This window comes from Puma concolor, chromosome D4, assembly GCF_028749965.1.
Source record: "Puma concolor isolate L17-30 chromosome D4, mPumCon1.1.hap2, whole genome shotgun sequence".
NCBI lineage: Eukaryota > Metazoa > Chordata > Mammalia > Carnivora > Felidae > Puma > Puma concolor.
In genome coordinates, this window is record NC_141679.1 from 50,686,040 (window position 1) to 50,708,570 (window position 22,531).

At 37.5% G+C, this 22,531-nt stretch overlaps 1 protein-coding gene across 2 annotated transcripts in view; it reads right to left on the reverse strand.

The window, feature by feature from the left end:
- CAAP1 (caspase activity and apoptosis inhibitor 1) overlaps nt 1–22,002 on the reverse strand; it is a 54,083-nt gene extending 32,081 nt beyond the window's left edge. Inside the window, exons 1-4 of one of the 2 annotated variants that reach the window (XM_025912392.2) lie at nt 21,565–22,002; nt 15,799–15,999; nt 14,750–14,834; nt 13,624–13,699 (exon numbers count right to left, since the gene is read on the reverse strand). In XM_025912392.2, coding sequence (XP_025768177.1) covers nt 13,624–13,699; nt 14,750–14,834; nt 15,799–15,999; nt 21,565–21,870 — 668 coding nt within the window. In that variant the 5' untranslated portion in view covers nt 21,871–22,002. Of the gene's footprint in view, nt 1–13,623; nt 13,700–14,749; nt 14,835–15,798; nt 16,000–21,477 lie in introns of both variants that reach the window. The other variant, XM_086685419.1, reaches the window with a different exon arrangement.
- Between the last annotated feature and the right edge of the window lie 529 nt (nt 22,003–22,531).

A 22,531-nucleotide genomic window follows, 5' to 3' on the forward strand; every position in this document is an offset into this window, starting at 1 on the left:
TGGAGTATTTGAAGTTCACACGTGTATTAGACAAGTTCACACATGTATTAGAGATATTAGGAGACAGTCATCAACAACCAGATTAGCACACTGTGAACATCAGTGAATTTATTTTTCAAATGAACTAGAAAGGGCAATTAATACAAAGAGAATCAGTTAAGTGATTAAGAAAAACTTAACTTTAAAATAGTGATAAGGAAATAGCAGAAAAAAGAAAAATACCTGCTAACATCTAACCAAGTCCTTGAGCAGCAAGATGAGGCAGTAAACTGACAGACAATAAAAATGACAACAGATACAATTTAAAAATTGGGTTTCTGGGGGCGCCTGGGCGGCTCAGTAGGTTGGGGGACTGACTTCAGCTCAGGTCATGATCCATGGTTGGGAGTTTGAGCTCTGAGTTGGGCTCTGTGCTGACAGCTCAGAGCTTAGAGCCTGCTAGGTTTCTGTGTCTCCCTCTCTCTCTGCCCCTTCCCCACTCATGCTTTGTCTCTCCTTCAAAAATAAACATTAAAAAAAAAACTTTTTTTTTAATTAGGTTTCTGTAACACAAAGAATACTCATTGTCTTGTGTGGAGAGAAGTTACAAAACCACAAACAATGCTTTCCAAGTCCCTCAAAGTTCTTTATGGGGAAATAAAGTTGCAATTCAACTGAAGATCCCATCTGAGACCTGTGAGAAGTTCACTTCCTCCCATTCTAAAGAAAGTTCTAGAGATTCTGGAGAGGTGCCAATCTGCTTAACATTTAAAAATAACTGGGTCAACAGCAATTGCACTAGTAGGAATTTATCCAAAAGACACAGGAGTGCTGATTTGAAGGGGCACATATACCCCAATGTTGCACCAGCAACAATAGCCAAATTATGGAAAGAGCCCAAATGTCCATCAACTGATGAATGGATTAAGAAGATGTGGTGTATGGGGCGCCTGGGTGGCTCAGTAGGTTAAGCGGCTGACTTCGGCTCAGGTCATGATCTCGCGGTCCGTGAGTTCAAGCCCCACGTCAGGCTCTGTGCTGACAGCTCAGAGCCTGAAGCCTGTTTCAGATTCTGTGTCTCCCTCTATCTGACCCTCCCTCGTTCATGCTCTGTCTCTCTCTGTCTCAAAAATAAATAAACGTTAAAAAAAAAAAAAAAAAAAAAAGATGTGGTGTATATATACAATGGAATACTACTTGGCAACGAAAAAGAACGTAATCATGACATTTGTACAATGTGGACGGAAGTCAAGGGTGTTATCCTAAGCAAACTAAGTCAGTCACAGAAAGATATCACACTTCACTTATATGTGGAATTTGAGAAACTTAACAGATGATCAGAGGGGAAGGAAAGGAAAAATAAGACAGAAACAGAGAGGGAGGCAAACCATAAGAGATTCTTAAATACAGAGAACTTAGTGTTAGGGGCCGGGAAGGGTAATGGGTGATGATGGCATTAAGGAGGGCACTTGTTGTGGTGAGCACTGGGTGTTGTATGAAAGTGATGAATCATTTGATTCTACTCCTGAAGTCAAGACTACACTATATGTTATCTAACTTGAAAAAAAAAAAAAAAAAACTATAAAATCACACACACACAAAAAGGTAACTGGGTCAAGATCTGCTTCAGTTATCAAATTGGAAGAAATTGGGAGGAGGGGTTTTAAAATAATATGGAAGGGGACAAAAGGGTTAGGTACGTGAAGGTTCATTGTACAATAAAATTTTCCAAAACAGAGCTAAACACACAAATAAGTAATTGGTACAAAGCATAAATGGGTCATGTGAGTCAGGTGAATCACAGGTCATTTTCTGAAGAGCATCATTCCCAAAAGGCTCTAGTTTTGGGTCTACCTGAGACCTATTTTTTTTATTCACTGATTAAAATGCTTACTTATGGGGCGCCTGGGTGGCTCAGTCAGTTAGGCGTCCAACTTAGGCTCAGGTCATGATCTTGCAGTTTGTGAGTTCGAGCCCCGCATCGGGCTCTGTGCTGACAGCTCAGAGCCTGGAGCCTGCTTCGGATTCTGTGTCTCCCTCTCTCTCTGCCCCTCCCCTGCTCATGTTCTGTCTCTCTCTGTCTCAAAATAAATAAAAACATTTTTAAAAATTTTTTTAAAAAATGCTTACTTATGTATTATTTTGCCCATTAATCCAATGCTCCAGAGCACTGTAAATTTTGCTCAAATACTTTTCCTTTTTTTTTTTTTAAATATTTATTTTGAGACAAAGAAAAAGTAGATGAGGGGTAGAGAGAATCCCAAGCAGGCTCCACTGTTGGGCACAGAAACCAATGCAGGACTCAATCCCATGATGTCAAGATCACGACCTAAGCCAGTATCAAGAGTGGGACGCTTAACTGACTGAACCACCCAGGTGACCTCAAATACTTTACTTTTCTGAAGTTTAGTAACAGTAGTTTGTGGAAGATTCTTTTATTCCCAACAAGTTCAGTTTTATTGACATTTACTGAAAACTTAGCATTTGGCTGAATACTATTGCCTGTTTGATGAGCTGAACCTACTGGATAGCTCTAATTCATCAAAAAGGACATGGATGTTTTTCCCTTATTAAAAACTAAAGGTGGTAAGCAATGAGGGAAACAAAGGCAAGAGAAATGTAGTCTAAGTTAAATTTCCTGGGGGCCTGGGTGGCTCAGTCAGTTGAGTGTCCGACTTCAGCTCAGGTCATGATTTCATGATTCGTGGGTTGGAGCCCCGCGTCAGGCTCTGTGCTGACAGCTCAGAGCCTGGAGCCTGTTTCAGATTCTGTGTCTCCCTCTCTCTCTGCCCCTTCCCTGCCCACACCCTGTCTGTCTGTCTCTCTCTCAAAAGTAAATAAACATTAAAAAAAAATGTATTAAAAAAAATTTCCTTACAGCCTGCAGCCCACTGATAGACACCTGAAACATGAAGGACAAGACCTTCCTCAAGGACCTCATGGCTATCTTGTGTCTTCATGTTTACCTTTTATTAAAGACTAAAGGTAACCTTATCTTAACAGCAGTCAACCCCTCAAGGTCCTGAAAGCCTTACTTCCAAACTTCTTAGAAACTTACTTTATCTCTATCCCCCTTCTCTTCACAAACTTCAAAGTATATAATCAGTCACTCTTCACAATCCCAAAACAGCTCTTTCTGCTCCTGGGTCCTGTCCTCATGCTACAATCAAACCACCATTTTGCAGCAAAAACATCTCAAGAATTCTATCTTAGCCATTTGCTCATGAGCCCTGTTTCAAATATCCTCAGTAGTAGCTGTGTTAGGATAGCTCAGTAGGAGAACTAAAGCAGATGTTAATCTCTGACATACAGCATCAAAGTTCTATCACACATCACTGCTAAGGTTCAGCAACAGAAGAGTGGTCACACAGCACAGTTCTAGCTGCTGCTCTCAACAAGACAACTGACTAAGCCAGAGGAATAGCTCAATATTTTCAAGAATAAATATATTAATGCAAAGTAGTCACTTAACTCACCTACATCTAAGCACTATACTCTTCTTGCATTCTATGTTCACTAAAGTGCCTAACCCTCAAGTGACCATTAACAGCAGTAAACAGGAAGCTACTCCTATTTTGAAGGATAGAATAGCTTAAAGCTATTTAAGAGATATAATTATTACAATGTACTAAAATCTAGTATACTGTGCATAATAACCAGTACATTGTAACTAGTAGATGACACCAACTTGTTCTTTTTTTTTTTTTTTTTTTTTTAATTTACATCCAAGTTAGTTAGCATATAGTACAACAATGATTTCAGGGGCAGATTCCTTAAAGCCCCTAACCCATTTAGCCCAGCCCCCTCCCACAAGCCCTCCAATAACCCTCTGTTGGTTCTCCATATGTAAGAGTCTCTTATGTTTTGTCCCCCTCCCTGTTTTTATATTATTTTTGCTTCCCTTCCCTTATGTTCATCTGTTCTGTGTCTTTAAGTCCTTGTATGAGTGAAGTCCTATGATATTTGTCTTTCTCTGACTAATTTTGCTTAACATAATACCCTCTAGTTCCATCCACGTAGTTGCAAGATTTAAAGATTTCACTTTTTGATTGCTGAGTAATACTCCATTGTGTGTGTGTATATATGTATACATATATACACATATGGATACCTATGTATGTATGTGTATATGTACATACACACACACACACACACACACACACACACACACACACACCACATCTTATCCATTCATCCATCGATGGACACTTGGGCTCTTTCCATACTTTGGCTATTGTTGATAGTGCTGCCATAAACATTGGGGTGCATGTGCCCCTTTGAAACAGCATCTCTGTATCCCTTGGATAAACACCTAGTAGTGCAATTGCTGGATCATAGGGTAGTTCTATTTTTAATTTTTTGAGGAAGCTCCATATTGTTTTTCAGAGTGGCTGCACCAGTTTGCATTCCCACCAGCCAACTTGATCTTTTCAACCACTTACATTTAATACCCACGTATTCCATTTTTTTAAGTTTATTTTTAAGGGGGAAGGGGCCAAGAGAGAGGGAGAGAGAGAATCCCAAACAGGCTCCACGCTGTCAGGGCAGAGTCCAACATGACGGCTCAAACCCACAAAGTGTAACACCATGACCTGAGCTGAAATCAAGAGTCACACACTTAACTGACTGAGCCACCCGGGGACACCCCCCCCATGTATTCCATTTTAAACAAAAATATTCACATTTGAGATGCACAAAACAGATGTAATAAAAAAAAGGAGATTTAAAATAATTCCTACCAATAGTTATTCATTTTATAAAAAAAATTTTATGTTAATTTTATTCACTGTTTTAAATATTCTAGTGAACATAAAATGGTCCAATTTTTATGTTACCTAAAATCTCCAAAGCCTATTTAGAAATATCTTGTTTTTTTTTTTTTTTTAAGTTAATCATCCAAAATGGGAATCCAGTAATAGCTAATTTAGAGTATGCCCATTCTCTAAGAAAGTAGCAGTGACCAGGAACAATATTTCCATAACACTCATATAGGAACTACTTTGTGGTATACATTATTTTGAGAACCTGGATTTTTTCATTTCTTTATCTTCTAGAACAGTGATATTATCTCAACAATATTTATTATCTGTAGGAAAACACAGTTTCATTTCCACCACATCCTCCCTCAATATCACTCACTAAAAACACATTAACCTAAGACTCATGAAAAGTTATTTATGAGAACAATTCTAAAATACTGCTAAGATCTCCCTAAAGTGTTTGTATTTTTATTCTTTATATATAAAACTTCAATCATGATTATTTTATTGCACTATTGAAGATTTAAATATCATTACAAACATATTCTTTAGAGCATAATCATCTTATATTATAGGCTGAGCTAATACCTGTCCTCATTTTTAGTGCTATTTTAGCTATAAAGCTTTTTCTAGCACATTCCAAATGGAGACAGCACTCTAATGCCAGGCCTCTATATTACTTTATTTACTTAAAATTATTGTTATTGTTAAGCAACTGTCATAATCTGTAACATTTACAAATCTTGTCATAATACCAACAGTTCTAAAACACTGCAAAACTAGAGATGCTGAGGTTTTTGGACTGTTAATATAAACTTGTTCATTTGCTTACCTAAGGTGAACTAAAGTGAAAACCCCATCCCTCACCCTTTTGAAAATGAAGATATTTAGAAACTACAGAAGTTTTATCTTTACAGTTCCTAAATCCCATTTCTATAAAAATTGCTACAAGTTAACACTCATTTGTTTCAAATTTCAAAGTAACACACTGTCAAAAATTTCTTACAACTACTGCTTCTGCCTTCTTGTTATTTCTGGTAGTTAAAAAAAGATTAATTTACATAGGGCATATTAAATACCATATACATACACGTACCCATACATATACACCTTATATTGAAAATTGTAACTTTATAGCTTCTTAGACAATCCTAAGAAGCTTCCAATAAAAACTGTAATAAAAGCACATAGGTCACCCATTAAAATAAAGTATCAAATTTTCACATATTTTAGTAACATAGATTACTTTAGCTGGACCAATTTGAAATTATTTTTATTCATTAAAATTGGGATGAAAAAAGGTATATGTCGCAGTTGATAAGACACTGACAAACTGACATAATTGGTTCCAACGTCAACCTTTTGGCTCTCCTGTATTTCTCCTTCAATCAGAGTTTCATTTTATAGATATTTTGTACATTAAGTATTCAGGCAAATGAAGTACTATGTAGCACAATGAAATACATACATACCAGACAAAAAGACAATAGCTACACTCAGGTCCAAATAATTTTCTGCGCTCCTAGGAAAAGTTGTTGATCTGATTTTTCAAAAAATACAGATTTTTGTTGGGATGTCACTTGGTTTTTAAATGTTAGAAACGATTTGAAATTTTTACATGTTTAAATCAAACAAAACCTCTCTATGGCTCCAGGCAAACCATCTATAATTCTGGCTTCTATCTACATTTAAAAAAAAATTTTTTTTAATGTTTATTTATTTTTGAGACAGAGAGAGACAGAGCATGAACGGAGGAGGGTCAGAGAGAGGGAGACAGAATCTGAAACAGGCTCCAGACTCTGAGCTGTCAGCACAGAGCCCGACGCAGAGCTTGAACTCACGGACCGCGAGATCATGATCTGAGCCGAAGTCAGCCACTTAACCCACTGAGCCACCCAGGCGCCCCTATCTACATTTTAATCAGATACCTTGCATTAGTTTTCTATTGCCACTGTAACAAATTACCACCCATTTAGTGGCTTAGGACAACATGAGCTTATTCTGTTACTCTTCCGGAATTCAGAAATCCCAAAGGAGTCTTAGCACAGGAGAATCAAGGTGTAGGTAGTGATGCTTCCTTCTGGAGGTTCCAAGGAACAATCTATTTCTTTGTCTTTTCCAGTTTCTAAGAAGTCGCCCTACACGCCTTAGGTTGTGACTCCTTTCCAAGCACATCATTGAAACCTCTGCTTATGTCATCCATCTCTTTTGGAAGCCTTTGATCTTTTTACTACCCTCTTAGAAGGATTCTTGTGGGGCACCCGGGTGACTCAGTCTGTTAAGCATCTGACTTCGGCTCTGGTCATGATCTCACAGTTTCTGAGTTGGAGCCCCGAATCGGGCTCTGAGAGGCTCTGTGCTGACAGCTCAGCTCGGAGGCTGGAGCCTGCTTCCAATTGTGTCTCCCTCTCTCTCTACCCCTCCCCCACTCATGCTGTCTCTGTCTCAAAAATAAATAAAAACATAAAAAAAAAAAAAAAGAATTCTTGTGATCACACTTGCCCCAACTGGTTAATCCAAGATAATCTTATCTCAAGATTCCTAATTTAATCCTATCAGCAAAGTTCCTTTCTGCATGTAAATTAACATATTCCTTATGTTCTGGAGATTAGAACATAGACATCTCTGGAGAGAAGTCACTATTCTGTCTACCATATTTGTGTTCTGGGAGTGTTTTGGTAAATTCTTGAGATGTTTCTACATAGATGCTTTTTGTGTCATGGTCTGAAGATTTCTGTCCCCTCCAAAGTTCATATACTGAAATCCTCATCCTCAACATTGAGGGTATTAGGTGAAACCTTTTGGAGGTGGTTAGGTCATGAGACTGGAGATCTCCTGAATGGGATTATCTGTCTCTCTCTCTTTTTTAAGAGTAATCTTCATGGTCAAACTCATGTCTCCAGATCAAGAGCTGCATGCTTTACCAACCAAGCCAGCCAGACACAGATTATATCGCTTATAAAACATTTTCCACATATCTCACAGCCCTTTGCACCATGTGAGAATACAAGAAATCTGCAATCTGGCTAGATGAGCCCTCTCCCAATCATACTGGCACCCTGATCTCAGACTTCTAGCCTACAGAACTAAAAAATAAATTTCTGTTTATAAACTATCCAGTCTGTGGTATTTTGTTATAGCACCCCAACAGATTAACACATTAAGTCCTGTGCAAATAGGGAGTTTTACTTTTTCCTTCTAATCTATGCGACTTTTATTTCTTTTTATTGCTTCACTGAACATGTTGGGACTTCCAGTACATTGCTGAAAAGGAGTAATGAGTAGGTATTTTTGTTTGATCCAATCTTAGAAAGAAACCGAGCAGATTTTCACAATTAAGTATGCCATTTTATCTGTGTGCATTTATTTTTAAGTTTATTTCATTGTGGGTTTTTTTTTTTTTTCCTAACTTCTTGAATTGATACTTAGTTCACTTATTTTAATTTGGGGATTAATTATCTATATTTAAGGCAAAATTTTCCTCCAAGTACTACTTTAGCTGTATCCCATAGAGCTGGTTAGTTTTTTATTGTTAGTTTTTAGACAGTTTATAACTGCTCTTTAACCTAAAAGCTGTTGAGTTTTAAAATATGTAGGCAGTGAGTTTCCACATCCTTTTTGTTCATTTTAGTTTATTGCTCTAAAGTCAGGACAATAGTTCTTTGAGAATTTTATTGAGTTTTTATGACCAAACTTATTAACAACTTTTCTGGATAGTCCACAGAAGATATGTTCTGTTTTCAGAATACAGAATATGGTCTATATCAATTAATTTATTTAGGTGTTCAATATCCTGATTTATTTTTTAACCAAGTGATTTATCATTAGATAGATGAGAGAGATAAAATCAAGTTCCTATTACTCCTGCACTTCTGGTTTCACATCACGATTCCTGTAGTTTTTGCCTTGTAACAGCTACATACAGGAAATGCACATATATGTGGCATATGTAAGGCATATATTCCTGTTAGATCATCTTTATGGATTTCACATTATAAACTGCCCTTAACTGTCTTGCAGAAATCTTTTTGTCCTGAAACCAGCTTCCACTACTATTAGGATTGTTGTATCTTTCAAGTATTTCTTCCAGATCTTCTGTTTGGTTACCGACTTTATTTATGACATAATTTAACACCCAAACTTAAAAAAAAAAATTCTCATGCAGATGCACTTTTTTTTTTTTAATGTATCTAAATTTTGGTCTCTTTACCCAAATGGATCTGGGGTTTTAGTCTAATTTAAGAACTTCACGCACCACCATCATAGACTACACAATTAAGAATGTTGGGGCGCCTGGGTGGCACAGTCGGTTGAGTGTCCGACTTCAACCAGGTCACGATCTCGCGGTCCGTGAGTTCGAGCCCCGCGTCGGGCTCTGGGCTGATGGCTCGGAGCCTGGAGCCTGTTTCCGATTCTGTGTCTCCCTCTCTCTCTGCCCCTCCCCCGTTCATGCTCTGTCTCTCTCTGTCCCAAAAATAAATAAACGTTGAAAAAAAAAATTAAAAAAAAAAAAGAATGTTATGCTATTTTTTTCAGATGATTTTTGTCTTTTAGTAAAATGTTAGGATATTCTTCATAAATTTCCTATAAAATGTATTTGGAAAGCACATCCTAGTTTTTGTAATTTGTATGAAGAGAATTTTTTTTTTTTTTAGTTCCCTGTGACAGCACAAGAATGCCTGATAGCCGGTAAAACATTAGTTCTGGGTGTTTGTGAGAATGCTTCCTGAGGAGATTAGCATTTGAACTGGTGAACTGAATAAAGCAGATAGTCCTGAGCTGTCATCATCCAATCCTTTCAGGGCTAGAATAAAAAAGGCAGAAGGGAAAATTAGCTCCGTCTGCTGGAGTTCAGACATTCATCTGCCCTGGAACATGGGCACTCCTGGTTTCTGGGCTTCTGGAGTCCTTTGGACTAAGACTGTATTTTGCCACCAGTTTTTCTTGTTCTCCATCTTACAGAGAGCAGATCAGCCGATCATGGGACTTCTTGGCATCCATAAGCACATGAACCAATTCCTATAATAAATCTCTTTTATGTAACTATACATACCCTATACACATACACACATGCACACACACACACACACATCTGTCTGTCTGGAAAAGCTTAATGCATCCTTTTTATAGATGCTTCTGCTATAAGAGGGAACAGTTGTTGATTTTCTTATGCTTATATATAGTCCATCTTATCAAATTCTAGTCTTTTTTTAAGAACCTAGAATCTCTCAGCTACTCTAGATTTATAATCTTATAAACTGAAAAGAGAAATACAGTTATTTCTTCTTCCAAAGTTTATCATATCAAAATTAATTACTCTCCACCACCCATCTTTCTTTTGGTCTAACTGCATTTGCTAGAAATGTTTAATGTTTAGAAATGCTAGAAAATGTTTAAAATTAATGGCCTTAACAGGCTTCCTGTCTAGTTCCTCATTTTAATTCACTAAGTGGGTAGTTAAATTTGGTCAAATGCCTTCATCACATCTGAATTGTTTTCTATGGTATCTTTTTTACCTATAGCTTATATTGGAAATGACTGCTGTATATTATCAAAGGCCTTTTTAGTATCTACTTATCAGACCATATAATTTTTCTTCTTTAATTTGCTGATATGCATTATGCTAATAGACTTTCTAATTAAATTTCTTGTAAATTTATTCCTGGAATAAATTCTGCACGGTCAGTGGTGTAACTACTTACTTGACACAATGCTGGATTCTACATGCTAACATGTAGTTACAATCTTTACATCTATATTCACAAGTGAGAAGGCCTATAATCCCCCATACACTTTTTCGTCACTACTTATGAGATTTGGGGTACTAAAGCTATGCAGAAATCCTAAAGTAAATTGAAGACCTTTACACCTTTTCCTACGGCCTGAAATAATTTAAATAACACAGGTGTAACGTGTTTGAAAATAACAACAGAAGGCATTATTGAATATTTTATTAGCTGTAAACACTTTACATGTTTTGACTTAGTAAGTAATAATTCAGCTGTGAATTCACCTTGTCTTGGAGTTTTTTCAACAGTAGATCCCTATTCACTTTCTAATTTCTTCTTTGTTAATCTCCAAATTTTCTACTTTTCCAGAAAGTCTACTTGGTTTATTTGTATTCTGATAGAAAATCATCCATTTGCTAGTTTCAACTTTGTTTATACAATGCTGTGTATGAATTCACACCTATCTATAATTATGATATTATCTCCTTTCTTCCTAACCTCAATTATAACTGTTCTCCACTGATGTCCTTCCAAGGAGTCAATCTATGTTCTGGTCTTTACAAAGACCAAGTTTATAACTTACTCATCCTTTTGTTTGCTTACTATTTCTTTAGTTTTAATGTTTACATTTGTTTGTTTCATTTTTCCAACTTTCTTTTGGCTTAACTTGTTATTTTTAAAGTTATTTTATGTTTATTTATTTTGAAAGAGAGAGAGAAAACTCACGCACAAGAATACAGGAGGGGGAGGGAGAGAGGGAGGGAGAGAATCCTGAACAGGCTCCACACTTGAGATGACAACCTGAGCCTAAATCAAGAGCCAGAGGCTCAACCAAGTGGGGCATCCAGGTGCCCCTACTTTGTTATTTCTTAAATTCCTTTAAGATGGGCACTAAGTTCCCAGGCTAGTCATTAAGCTTTTATTTCTCACATCTAAACCCTCCCTTTAAACTCAGCTTTGTTATGCTAACAGTCAAATGAAACACATGAATTCTAACTGGATCCTGGATCAGAATCAGTTCATTAATTAAAATAAATAAATACACTATAAAATATTTTTTTAGTAACAGGGCAAATTTTATGTGGGCAATATATTAGAGGACATTATTTGAATTACTGCTTATTTTTTTTAAAGTGATATTGTATTGTGGCTATGGAGTAGACTGTCCTTATTTTTAGGAAACGCATACCGAATTAAGCATGACATGCTATGACATCTGCAATTTATTTTTAAATGATTTATGGGTGGGGCCCCTGAGTGGCTGAGTCAGTTGAGCAAAGGACTCTTGATTTTGGCTCAGGTCTAATCCCAAGGTCATAGGATCCAGCCCTGCACCAGTCTCCATGCTAAGCATGGGGCCTGCTTAAGATTCTCTCTTTCTGCCCCTCTCCCCTGCTTGCTCTCTCACTCTCTCTCTCTCTCTAAAATAAAAATTAATGGGTGGGAGGATGGGCTACATGGGTGATGGGCATTAAGGAGGGCACTTGTTGGGATGAACACTGAGTATTATATGTAAGTGATGAATCACTAAATTCTCCTGAAATCATTACTACACAACATGTTAACTAACTTGGATTTAAATAATAATAAAAAAATTAATAAAATAAAATTTAACTAAATTAAAAAAAACAGATTTATGGGCTTAATTATGTTTCCCTCTACTAAAAAATTCATAGGTTGAAGCCTCAACCCCAGTGTCTCAGAATATGACTACTTTGGGGGCACTTGGGGGGCTTAGTCAGTTAAGCATCCAGCTTTGGTTTTGGCTCAGGCCATGATCTCATTTTGTGAGTTCAAGTCCCACTCTGGGCTTTGCGCTGACAGTGCAGAAGCTGTTTGGGATTCTCTCTCTCCCTCTCTCTGTCCCTCCCCACCTGTTGTCTCTCTCTCAAAAATAAATAAACTTAAAAATTAAAAAAAAAAAAAAAAGAATAGGACTATTTTGGAGATAGGACCTTCAAAGAGGTAATTAAGTGGAACACCTGGGTGGCTCAGTTGGTTAAGTGTCCAACTTCGGTTCAGGTCATGATCTCGCAGTGCATGAGTTCGAGCCCCATATCCGGCTCTGTGCTGACAGCTCAGAGCCTAAAGGCTGCTTCAGATTCTGTGCCTCCTTCTCTCTCTGCCCCTCCATTAGCGTGCTCTCTCTCTTCCTCTCTTCTCTCTCAAATATAAATATTAAAAAATAAAATAAAAATAAAGAGGTAATTAAGTTAAAATGAGGCCATTACGGTGTACCCTAATCCAATCTTACTGGTGTCCTTATAAAGAAGAGATCAGGACACGGGGAGAGACACCTGTCCACGGGGAGGACACAGGGGACACACAGAGAGAAGGGCAAACAAGTCAAGAAGCAGCAACAAAGCGGCCATCTGCAAACCAAGAAGAGAGGCCTCAGAGGCAACCAACCCTGCCAGTACCTTGATCTTGAACTTCCCGCCTCCAGAACTATAAGAAAATGAACTTTTCTTTAAGTCAACCAGTGTATGATATTTTGCTATGGCAGTCCTAACAAACTAATGCAATGGCTCTGAGAGAAAAAAAAAAATGGTAAAGAGAGAGAAAGCAAAAATAACAAAATGTTAATGTTGCTGATTTCATTATATGATTCTTTCAACTTTTATGTAAGTTTGAAATTTTCCAAAATAAAAAGACTTATATTAGCATCCCCAAAACTCTGGGTGTTTTTTATCATCACAATAGTCAAATTTTATGTACCTATATAAAATGAACCACCTTACTATCTCATCTGTGAAATGTGACAATTATCACCTGATATTAACAGGTACTAGAAGTAGTCAGTGAGTTAAAGTGTTCTAAACTACTAACACAATACCTGATAGAGAAAGTACTTAATAAATAGTGAGTATCACTAGTAGTTAATTCAAATTCCAAATGACAGAAGTGATTCAGCTGCAGGCCGGCATCACTGTTTTACATCTATGACTAGTAGTTTAAGAAAATCATCTTAATCCTGAAAGCAATTAACTGTATGTTCATATATACCAAAATCAATTATTATAAGTAAACAAATCTACACTGTTGAATCATTTTATATAAATACAACACAGAAAAACAATCACATTCTTGAGGTAAGAAATCACTGAAGGAACAACAAAGAAATTTTGAAACGGAAATGAAAGTTTTTAACTTACTGACTGACTAAATCAGATCCCATCTTAGGGCCATCATCTGCCTCCTCTTCCATATCAGAGTCCATACCATTGTCACCTTATAAATAAAATAAACTGTTGAACGCATACTTATAAAATGTCATAACAATTTAATCATTACACAAAGTGTCATCCAGAAAAATGATGCAAATTAAAGAACTTTGTAACTGATGAGAGGACGTTTTTAATTGCTTACATTTAAAATGAGTTTTTTTGATGCTTTATTAGGTATTTCTAATTGCCTTCCCTTTATCTATTTTATAGATATATGTGTGTGTGTGTATATACTTACAGACTATACCCAGATGTATACATCTATTAGCAAAGTTATAAACTCCATTAAACCATTTTAAATTTTTTATTTTTTTTTTCAGGTTTTATTTTCAAGTCATTTCTATACCCAACGTGGGGCTCAAGCTCACAACGCTGAGTCATATGCTCTACCAACTGAGCGAGCCACATCACCCCATTAAACCATTTCACATTTAAAAAAAGATGTTATCTCTGGGAATCCAGTGTCTCCATTTTTCTGCTTCTTCTCTTGTAATATTAATGCTAAAATCCTTGTATAGTTCCAAAAGAAAAAAAAAAGCTTGAAAATCTAAAATTCTACAGCTAATAATGTCACAGAGTCATACTTCAGGCAGACAGATAAATGTAGGTAATCTCCAAGAAATTCTTCCCACTCTGCATCCAAGTCTTATTAGAGCAAAAGCAGTATACAACAGGCAATTAAAAGCCGTAAGAACATAAAGCAGAAAATAAAAAATTATTTCAAGAAAAGCTATCTCAATAATTAATAATTTTTTTACAGTGCTTTGGGTAAAATCTTTCATTTCATTTTATTATTGTGTACAAACTTATGCTCTTACCTACACAGTTGATTTCAGAAAATGATAACAAAAAGTCTATTCTTGAAATGCTATTCTGATATGTAAACTATATTTCAAAGTACAAACAGAAGTAAAATTACTCAATGATTATCCAATGATTATCATTACTTTAATGAAATTAAAGTAATATCCAAGTTAAAAAAAGAATAACCTAGGATTTATGCTAAATATAATATTAACTACTAAGTTACCAGAGTGTAGAAATATGTTCTTACCCTCAAGAATCTTCAAGATTTTTTTTTCAGATAGGAGCTCTAACTGTTCCTGGCACAGCTTTTTAATTTCTTCTATTGAACAGTTCTAAAGAAAATGTCATTAAAAGAAATACACTTATGTAATATAGCACCAATGTAAACTGGAAAACAGCAATTACAAAGAAAAAAGTCTGGTTAGCAAAATCTTACATTAAAACAAATTAAAAGCCAGATAAATCTTTTCATTGAGATGAAATCTGAAAAACGGGCCAATTAATTTGTAAACGTTACAACTTACACTTGATGAAAATAAAGTCAAGTTTGTTAGGAAAGAACAAACTAAAGAGTAAGTCAGGTACCCAGATGTTTTTAATAGCAGCCTATTTGTTAGGTAATTCCTCTAATGATTTAAATACTCAAGTGCTGGTTCTAAACATCTTTGATCCTAAGCCCTATTTCCACAACTGTAAAATTAGAATACCATGAATATATGAAAATATTTCTGAATTTAATGAAATATAAGCTTTTGCCAACCAATATTGTGCACTGTTACATAGCAGAATTATTATTTCCTAAAGCACCAGAAAGAATCATTATACCTCTAATTTAGTTACTAAAATTGCCTGCATTTAATAGAATTATTTCCAAAAGGTCAATACATCCCTTACCTAAATTTTTATTTATTTATTTTTCATTTTTGTGAGAGAGAAAGAGAGAGGGCGTGTGCGCGGGGTAAGGGCAGAAAGAGTGGGAGAGGATTCAAAAACTGTTCTGTGCCAGCAGCCTGATATGGGGCTTGAACTCGGGAACCTCTCAGGAACTGGGAGATCATGACCTGAACCGAAGTCGGATGCTCACTGACTGAGCCACCCAGGTGCCCCTCTTGGCAAACTTTTCAATATACAAAGCCATTTATAGTTCTCCAAAATCCCTTTTTTAAATCTTTTTGAAGTAGCCTGTTTTAGTTGAAAACATCCAATTATATAATTTACATTAAGTAAAATCACAGCTACAAAAAAGGTATATATTTCTATATTGGGTATAATCCAATAATATATGTAATGAAATACCTTTAACACATCAGGAAGCATCTTCTGTAACTTCTTCTCGCCTATGATACAGAAACACTGCTGAAGCATTTCTTTTTTGTCTGATATGTAGAAACTAACTGGTTTTAGTGACACAGTCAGGTCCAGTCCACCTTCTTCAAGGTCACTGTGCTCTGCCAAGAATAATTCTTTTTCCAAAGTTGGCAGAAGGTATCTGGTATCCTAAAATTAAAAAAGACAATGAACCATTAAATAAAGGAGAATGTATATGATGTCATACATTTATATTTAATAACTACTTCATTAAACATTTCCAAATTCTTTGCTTGCATAGATTATTTACCTAAAGCCATTAACAAGGACTTTTAATTGTTCAATATTCCTTGATATTACTCTCCAAACTACACTTAACTTGATAAGGTGATATTAAGCAAAGAAATACCACCTTAGGACATATAAAAGGAAATATACTCAACATCAAAAAAAGAAAAAGAAAATATACTCACTATTGAGTGACCTCCTATAATTTTAGACTTCTGAAGAATTAGGATATTACTCTCGCAGGCCACTCAACTCAAAATTTTATATATGCATTGTTATTCTTAAATTCATAAAACAGAATGGCACAGCAGCAAAAATGTTAAAGATCACAAATACTATAAAGTATTACTGCTTATCAGGAGCTATGCTCATTTTAAAAATGTTATGTAATTTAATCATATTCAAAGCAGCCAAGTAATTTAAAACATTTCTGTCAATTTTACCTCTTATCTCCCAAATCTATCAGTTTCTCCAAATCTACTGCCATAATCCTGGTCCAAGGTACCATCATCTTTTGCCTAGATTACCTTAGCAGCTACTAAACTGGGTGCCTTACATCTAATCTGTCTCTCCAATCTGTTTTGTATACTGTTACTAGAATAGATTCTATAAAATGTACATATACTCATCCTCCTTATTTATAACCTTCCAGTGAATTCACACTGATCTTTGGATAACAAAGCCTATCTGGGCCTTCAAATAAAACCTGTTCTCCCTTCACCTCACATAGGCAGGGCTTTTGTATGTACCGTTCCCACTTGAATGGTCTTTCCTCCCACTCCCCCCTCCCCCATCCTATACTCTTAAAAGTAACAAATTCAGATATCAATTCAAAAGGCATTTCTTCAAGAAAATTCTCCCTGACTATATAGTTCAGGTATGTTTATCATTTTTTTTTAATTTTTTTTAATGTTTATTTTTGAGACAGAGGGAGACAGAGCACAAGTTGGGGGGAGGGGCAGAGAGAAAGGGAGACACAGAATCCGAAGCAGGCTTCAGGCTCTGAGATGTCAGCACAGAGACCGATGAGGGGCTCGAACCCACAAACGGTGAGATCATGACCTGGGCCGAAGTTGGACGCTTGGTCAACTTTGTGAGCCGCCCAGGCGCCCCTGTTTATTATATTTTCTAATAGAATTGTTTTAAAAGTCATTTAAAAACATGCCAATTTTAAAGACTATTATGATAATTAGACTGAAAAAGTAAAGAACATTAGCTCGTTTTAATGGCTCACAAAATAATTCAAGTGTTAGTGAGGATGTAGAGAAACTGGAGCTCTCACACACTGCTAGTAGGAATAGAAAGTGGTACAGCTGCTTGGAAAAACAGTCTGGCAGCTCCTCAAAAAGTTACCTTATGACCCAGCAATTCCATTCCTAGATATACATCCAAGAGAAATGTAACCACATGCCTGCACAAAAACTGGTACACAAATGTTCATAGCAGCTTTATTCGTAATAGCCAAAAGGTGGAAACAATCCAAATGTCCATCAAGTGAAAAATGGAAAAACCAATTGTGGAACAGCCATTCACTGAAATATCATTCCATTCACATAAAATGTCCAGAACAGGAAAATCTATAGATCTATAGAGATAGGAAGTAGTGACTGCCCAGGGATGGAATGTGGTAGCGGTGAGTATTAGGGATGAGAGCTGAAAGGTTCACATTGGGTTTCTTTTGGGGGTGATGAAAGTATTTTAAAACTGACCACAGTGATGGTTGTACAACTCCATGAATACGCTCAAAATCAGTGAAATGTATACTTGAAAGACGTGAATTATATGGTATATGAATTATATCTCTATAAAGCTGTCACCAACAATAATAATAGGGAATGCAATGTACAACAGATATAACGGCATTCAGAATTCTGAGGTCTTCTCTACATGCCTAATATATTCTGAACTCTTTTTTCCTTCATAAATTAAAACTAGGGCTTAGTTCTGCATGCGAATGTTTACAATATGTAGCTTATTGGCCTCTCACCATGATAAAGAGTATAAAAGATATGGAAACAATTAAGATAAGAATAATGATATCCAAAATTAAATCTACAAGGTGTGAAAAAACTGAATAGATCTATAACTATCAAATAATTGGAAGGAAAAAAAAGTAAAAACAAATAAATAAATAAAACCTGCCCCTAAAACACTCACCAGACCCACACAGCTGTATGGTCCAATAGTCCAGTTCTGATACATCTTCAAGAAAAAGATATAAACTGGGGCACCTGGGTGGCTTAGTCGGTTGAGCATCTAACTGCAGCTCAGGTCATGATCTCACAGTTTGTGAGATTGAGCCCCACATCAGGCTCAGTGCTATTAGTGCGGAGCCTGCTTTGTATCTTCTGTCCCCACCCTCTCTCTGTCCATTCCCGGCTTGCGCTCTCTCCCTCTCTCAAAAATAAATAGAAAGAAAGAGAGAAAGAGAGAGAGAGAGAGAGAGAGAGAAAGAAAGAGAGAAAGAAAGAGAAAAAGAAAGAAAGAAAGAAAGAAAGAAAGAAAGAAAGAAAGAAAGAAAGAAAGAAAAGGGAGGGAGAGAGAGAGAAAGAGAGAGAGAGAGAGAGAGAGACAGAGAAACTATTCTGGAACACATCCCCAAAATGCAAAGCTTCCCAAATCAATCCATGAGGCTAGTAAAATCTTGATACCAAAACCAGACAGGATATCTACACAAATAAAAACCATAGGCTGACTTAACTTAGAAACATAAAACACAAAAGAAAGAATATCAAATTCCAGCTGAGTACAATAACCAAGCCAAATAGGATCTATTCCAAGACTACAAGACAGTTTAACGTGAATTAATTTACCAACTTACCAAAAATTACATTTTCAGATTAAAGGAGGAAAGCTATGTGATTATCTAAACAGAATGCCATAAAAGCATCTAATAACACTTTACAACCCTCAGTGAACTAGGAATTGGAGAAAATCTCCTTAACTTGATGATAAGTATCTTTCACAACCTTTGGCAAATATACTTATGGGTGAACATTAGAAATGTTCCAGAAAAAAAGAAATGTTCCCACTAAAAAAAACAAATGGGAAAAAAAATGCCTACTGTCATTGCTTCTGCTAAACACTACACTAAAAGTCTTAGATAATGAAAAAGTACAAAAAACAAGATATATTAGTGCTGAAAAAGAATAGACAAAACTCCCTGTTAACACAAATTTTTCTAAGTCATTTGAAACTAATAATAATGTGGCTAAATACGAGAAAATGCATAAAAATAAATGGGTTTCTGTGTTTCCACAACTCCCAATTAAAAGATGTAATGTTTAGGGGCACCTAGTGGTTCAGTTGGTTAAGTGTCTGGCTCAGGTCATGATCTCACAGTTCATGGGTTCCAGCCCTGCATCAGGCTCTACGCTGACGATGCAAAGTCTGCTTGGGATTCCCTCTCCCTCCGTCTCTCTGCTCCTTCCACGCTCTCTCGCTCTCTCTCTCAAAACAATAAACTTAAAAAATAAATAAGGATGTAATGTTTAAAAATATTAAAATAAAGAATAGTTTTAGGACAGGTTGGGAAGGGAATATGGAAAGATCTTCCTCTTTTTTTTAATGTTTATGTATTTTTGAGAGAAAGAGAGAAAGAGTGCAAGTGGGGGAAGGACAGAGAGAAAGGGTGGGGGGGTGGACAGTGGCTCTGAAGCGAGTTCTGTGCTGACAGCAAGAGAGCCCAACACGGGGCTCAAACTCAGAAACCATGAGCTCAGGACCTGAGCCAAAGTCAGAAGGATATTTAACTGACTGAGCCACTCAAGCGCCCCTGGAAAGATCTTCCTAAACACACAAATTCAGAAGGCAAAGGAAAGTATTAGCCTTGACCACAAAGAAATAAAAAACTTCAGTTACACCATAGACAAAGTTGTAGTAACTTTTGCAGTATACTTTACACAGAAGATTAGAACCAAGAGTTTATGTAGAAAGATTCAGAACTTATCAGTAAAGAGCTGAAAATAACTGGGACACCTGGGTGGCTGAGTCGGCTGAGGGGCCCACTTCAGCTCAGATCATGATCTCACACTTAATGGGTTCTAGCCCCGTGTGGGGTTCTGTGCCCATGGCTCAGAGCCTGGAGCCTACTTCAAACTCTGTGTCTCCCTCTTTCTGCCTACCCACTGTGATCTCTCTCAAAAATGAATTAAAAAAAAAAAAAAAAGCTGAAAATAACCAAAAAGAAAAATGGCCCAAGGATATGTATATGCAATTTACATAATAAGGAATCCAATGGTAAATAAAATATGTTCAATCTCACTATTAATCAAGAGTATATAAAACATGAAACATCAATTTCACCCATTAAGCTGACAAATTTTTCAAAAATGGATATAATGAATATTTGCAGAAATGGGTACTCTTTTGTAATATTTAGACTATAAATCAGTAAAGCCTTTTTTGGAAAGCATTTAGTGGTACCTGCCAAAACTTTTTATTGTTTTTGTTTTTAAGTTTATTTTTTTTTTGAGACAGAAAGCCAGTGGGTGGGGTAGGGACAGAGAGAGTCCCCAGCAGGTTCCAGGCTGTCAGTGCAGACCACAACACAGGGTTGGAACCCACAAACAGATCATGACCTGAAAGGAAATCAAGAGTCCAAGGTTTAATGACTGAGCCAACCAGGTGCCCCTCTACCAAATCTTTTTAAATGCATAAAATCTGACCCAGCAATTTGACTTCTTGATTTCTGTGTTGTATGAAGTTTAGGTATTCAGGCTTTTGTCTTATAACCACTTTTTAAAATTTATTTTTAAGAGAGACAGAGAGACAGAGCACAAGTGGGGATGGGGCAGAGAGAGAGGGAGACACAGAATCCAAAGCAGGCTCCAGCCTCTGAGCTGTCAGCACAGAGCCCGATGTGGGGCTGGAACTCACAAACCGCGAGATCGTGACCTGAGCTGAAGTCAGACGCTTAACCGACTAAGCCACCCAGGCGTCCCTGAGCATTTTTTTTTAAACGGCGGTATCTTGATAGATAGCTAAAGTATAAAGAACATGGCTTTTATAATCAGATTTTGTATTCAAATTTAAGTGTTATTAATAAACTATGACTGTGGGTAAAGTTCATAAACCTCTTCGAGCCTCAATTTTCTCATCCTATATTGTGAAGTTAATCATTATCTATTAAAAGGTGAAGATGAAGAGAGAAGTAAAGCGTGACTCTCATGGGCATTGAAGGCTAGCCCTCGACCCATACTTTTCAGACAGATTCCCACAGGAGTGGAAGGGGCCAAACGCAAAGAACTAGACAATCGGCAAATCAGAAACTTTAAGTTTAAAGACTTGGGAGTATGCGGTTCACCGGTACTTAGGAAAATGAACCTCAAGACCGGGTAGAAGCTCGCGGTCGCAGCGCTAACTGAGCTACAACCAGACCTCCATCCGCCGTCACATCCAGCCTTACGTCCGCCTTACTGGGAGAATGCAGCCGCTCAGACAGCAGCGAGAAGGACGCGCACGCACCTGCTGCAAGGACCCCGAGACGCTGGAAGATGAGTCAGTGCTCCGCCGCTTCCGGCGCTCGCTGCGCTCCACGCTGCTCCCGCCCCAGCAGCTGCCGCCGCTCCCACCGCCGGTGACACTTCCACTGAAGCTGGTGTTCCCACAGCAGGTGACGCTCCCGCAGCCGCTGGTACTCCCGCAGCCGCTGGTGCTTCCACTGCCGCTACTGGCGAGGGCGGGCACCAGGTCCGGTGCCGCGAGCGACGCGGCCGCCTCCTGACCACTTCGTTTACGCCGCTTCTCCCGGGAAGACTTCTTCCCCGTCATGATCCCCCTGCTGCAACCATCCAGGGAAAGCCCGCCGTCTCTGAAGCTACCTAAAGCGCGCTCCGGCGGCTGCGGCGGCTGCGACGGCGGCAGCGGACTGCCAGCGCGGGCGTCGCAGCTTGTGCGTCACTTCCGGCCTCGTCGCAGAGGCCGGGAGGCGTTTCTGGAAGGCGTGCCGGGACCCACCGAGCTTCCAGGGCGAGCCGTGAAGGTTGGCTTGAGTTTGTTGAAAGACTCGCAGGTTGTCGGGTCACGATCGGGTTTCCTTGCCTCTGCAAAGGACGGGAATGTGGAGCTTTACAAGAGCTCTTTGCCTTATTGAGACCGTCTTTCAAATGTTGTCGTATACAAATACACTAAGGTAAAGGTGTAGTTTTTGTTCTCGTTTTTCATTTGTCTTCCAATTTTTATTTATGACACTAAAACGTTAAAAGAATAGAGAACTTAGGGAAAATCTCATCATCATTATTATCATCAGCGGGGAATCTTTTTGAAGTGTATTTTAGGGAATTGTACCTATTGCCTTGTGCCTTCTTGTTTTTCCCCATTAACAGTAATTGTTAGGCATGTTTCCTTTTCACTTCTAAAACTATTTGGGTCTAGTACTTCGCCGTATTCTTTCTCAGTTTATTTACCTAATATTCAAGTGCTGGTGTTTAGG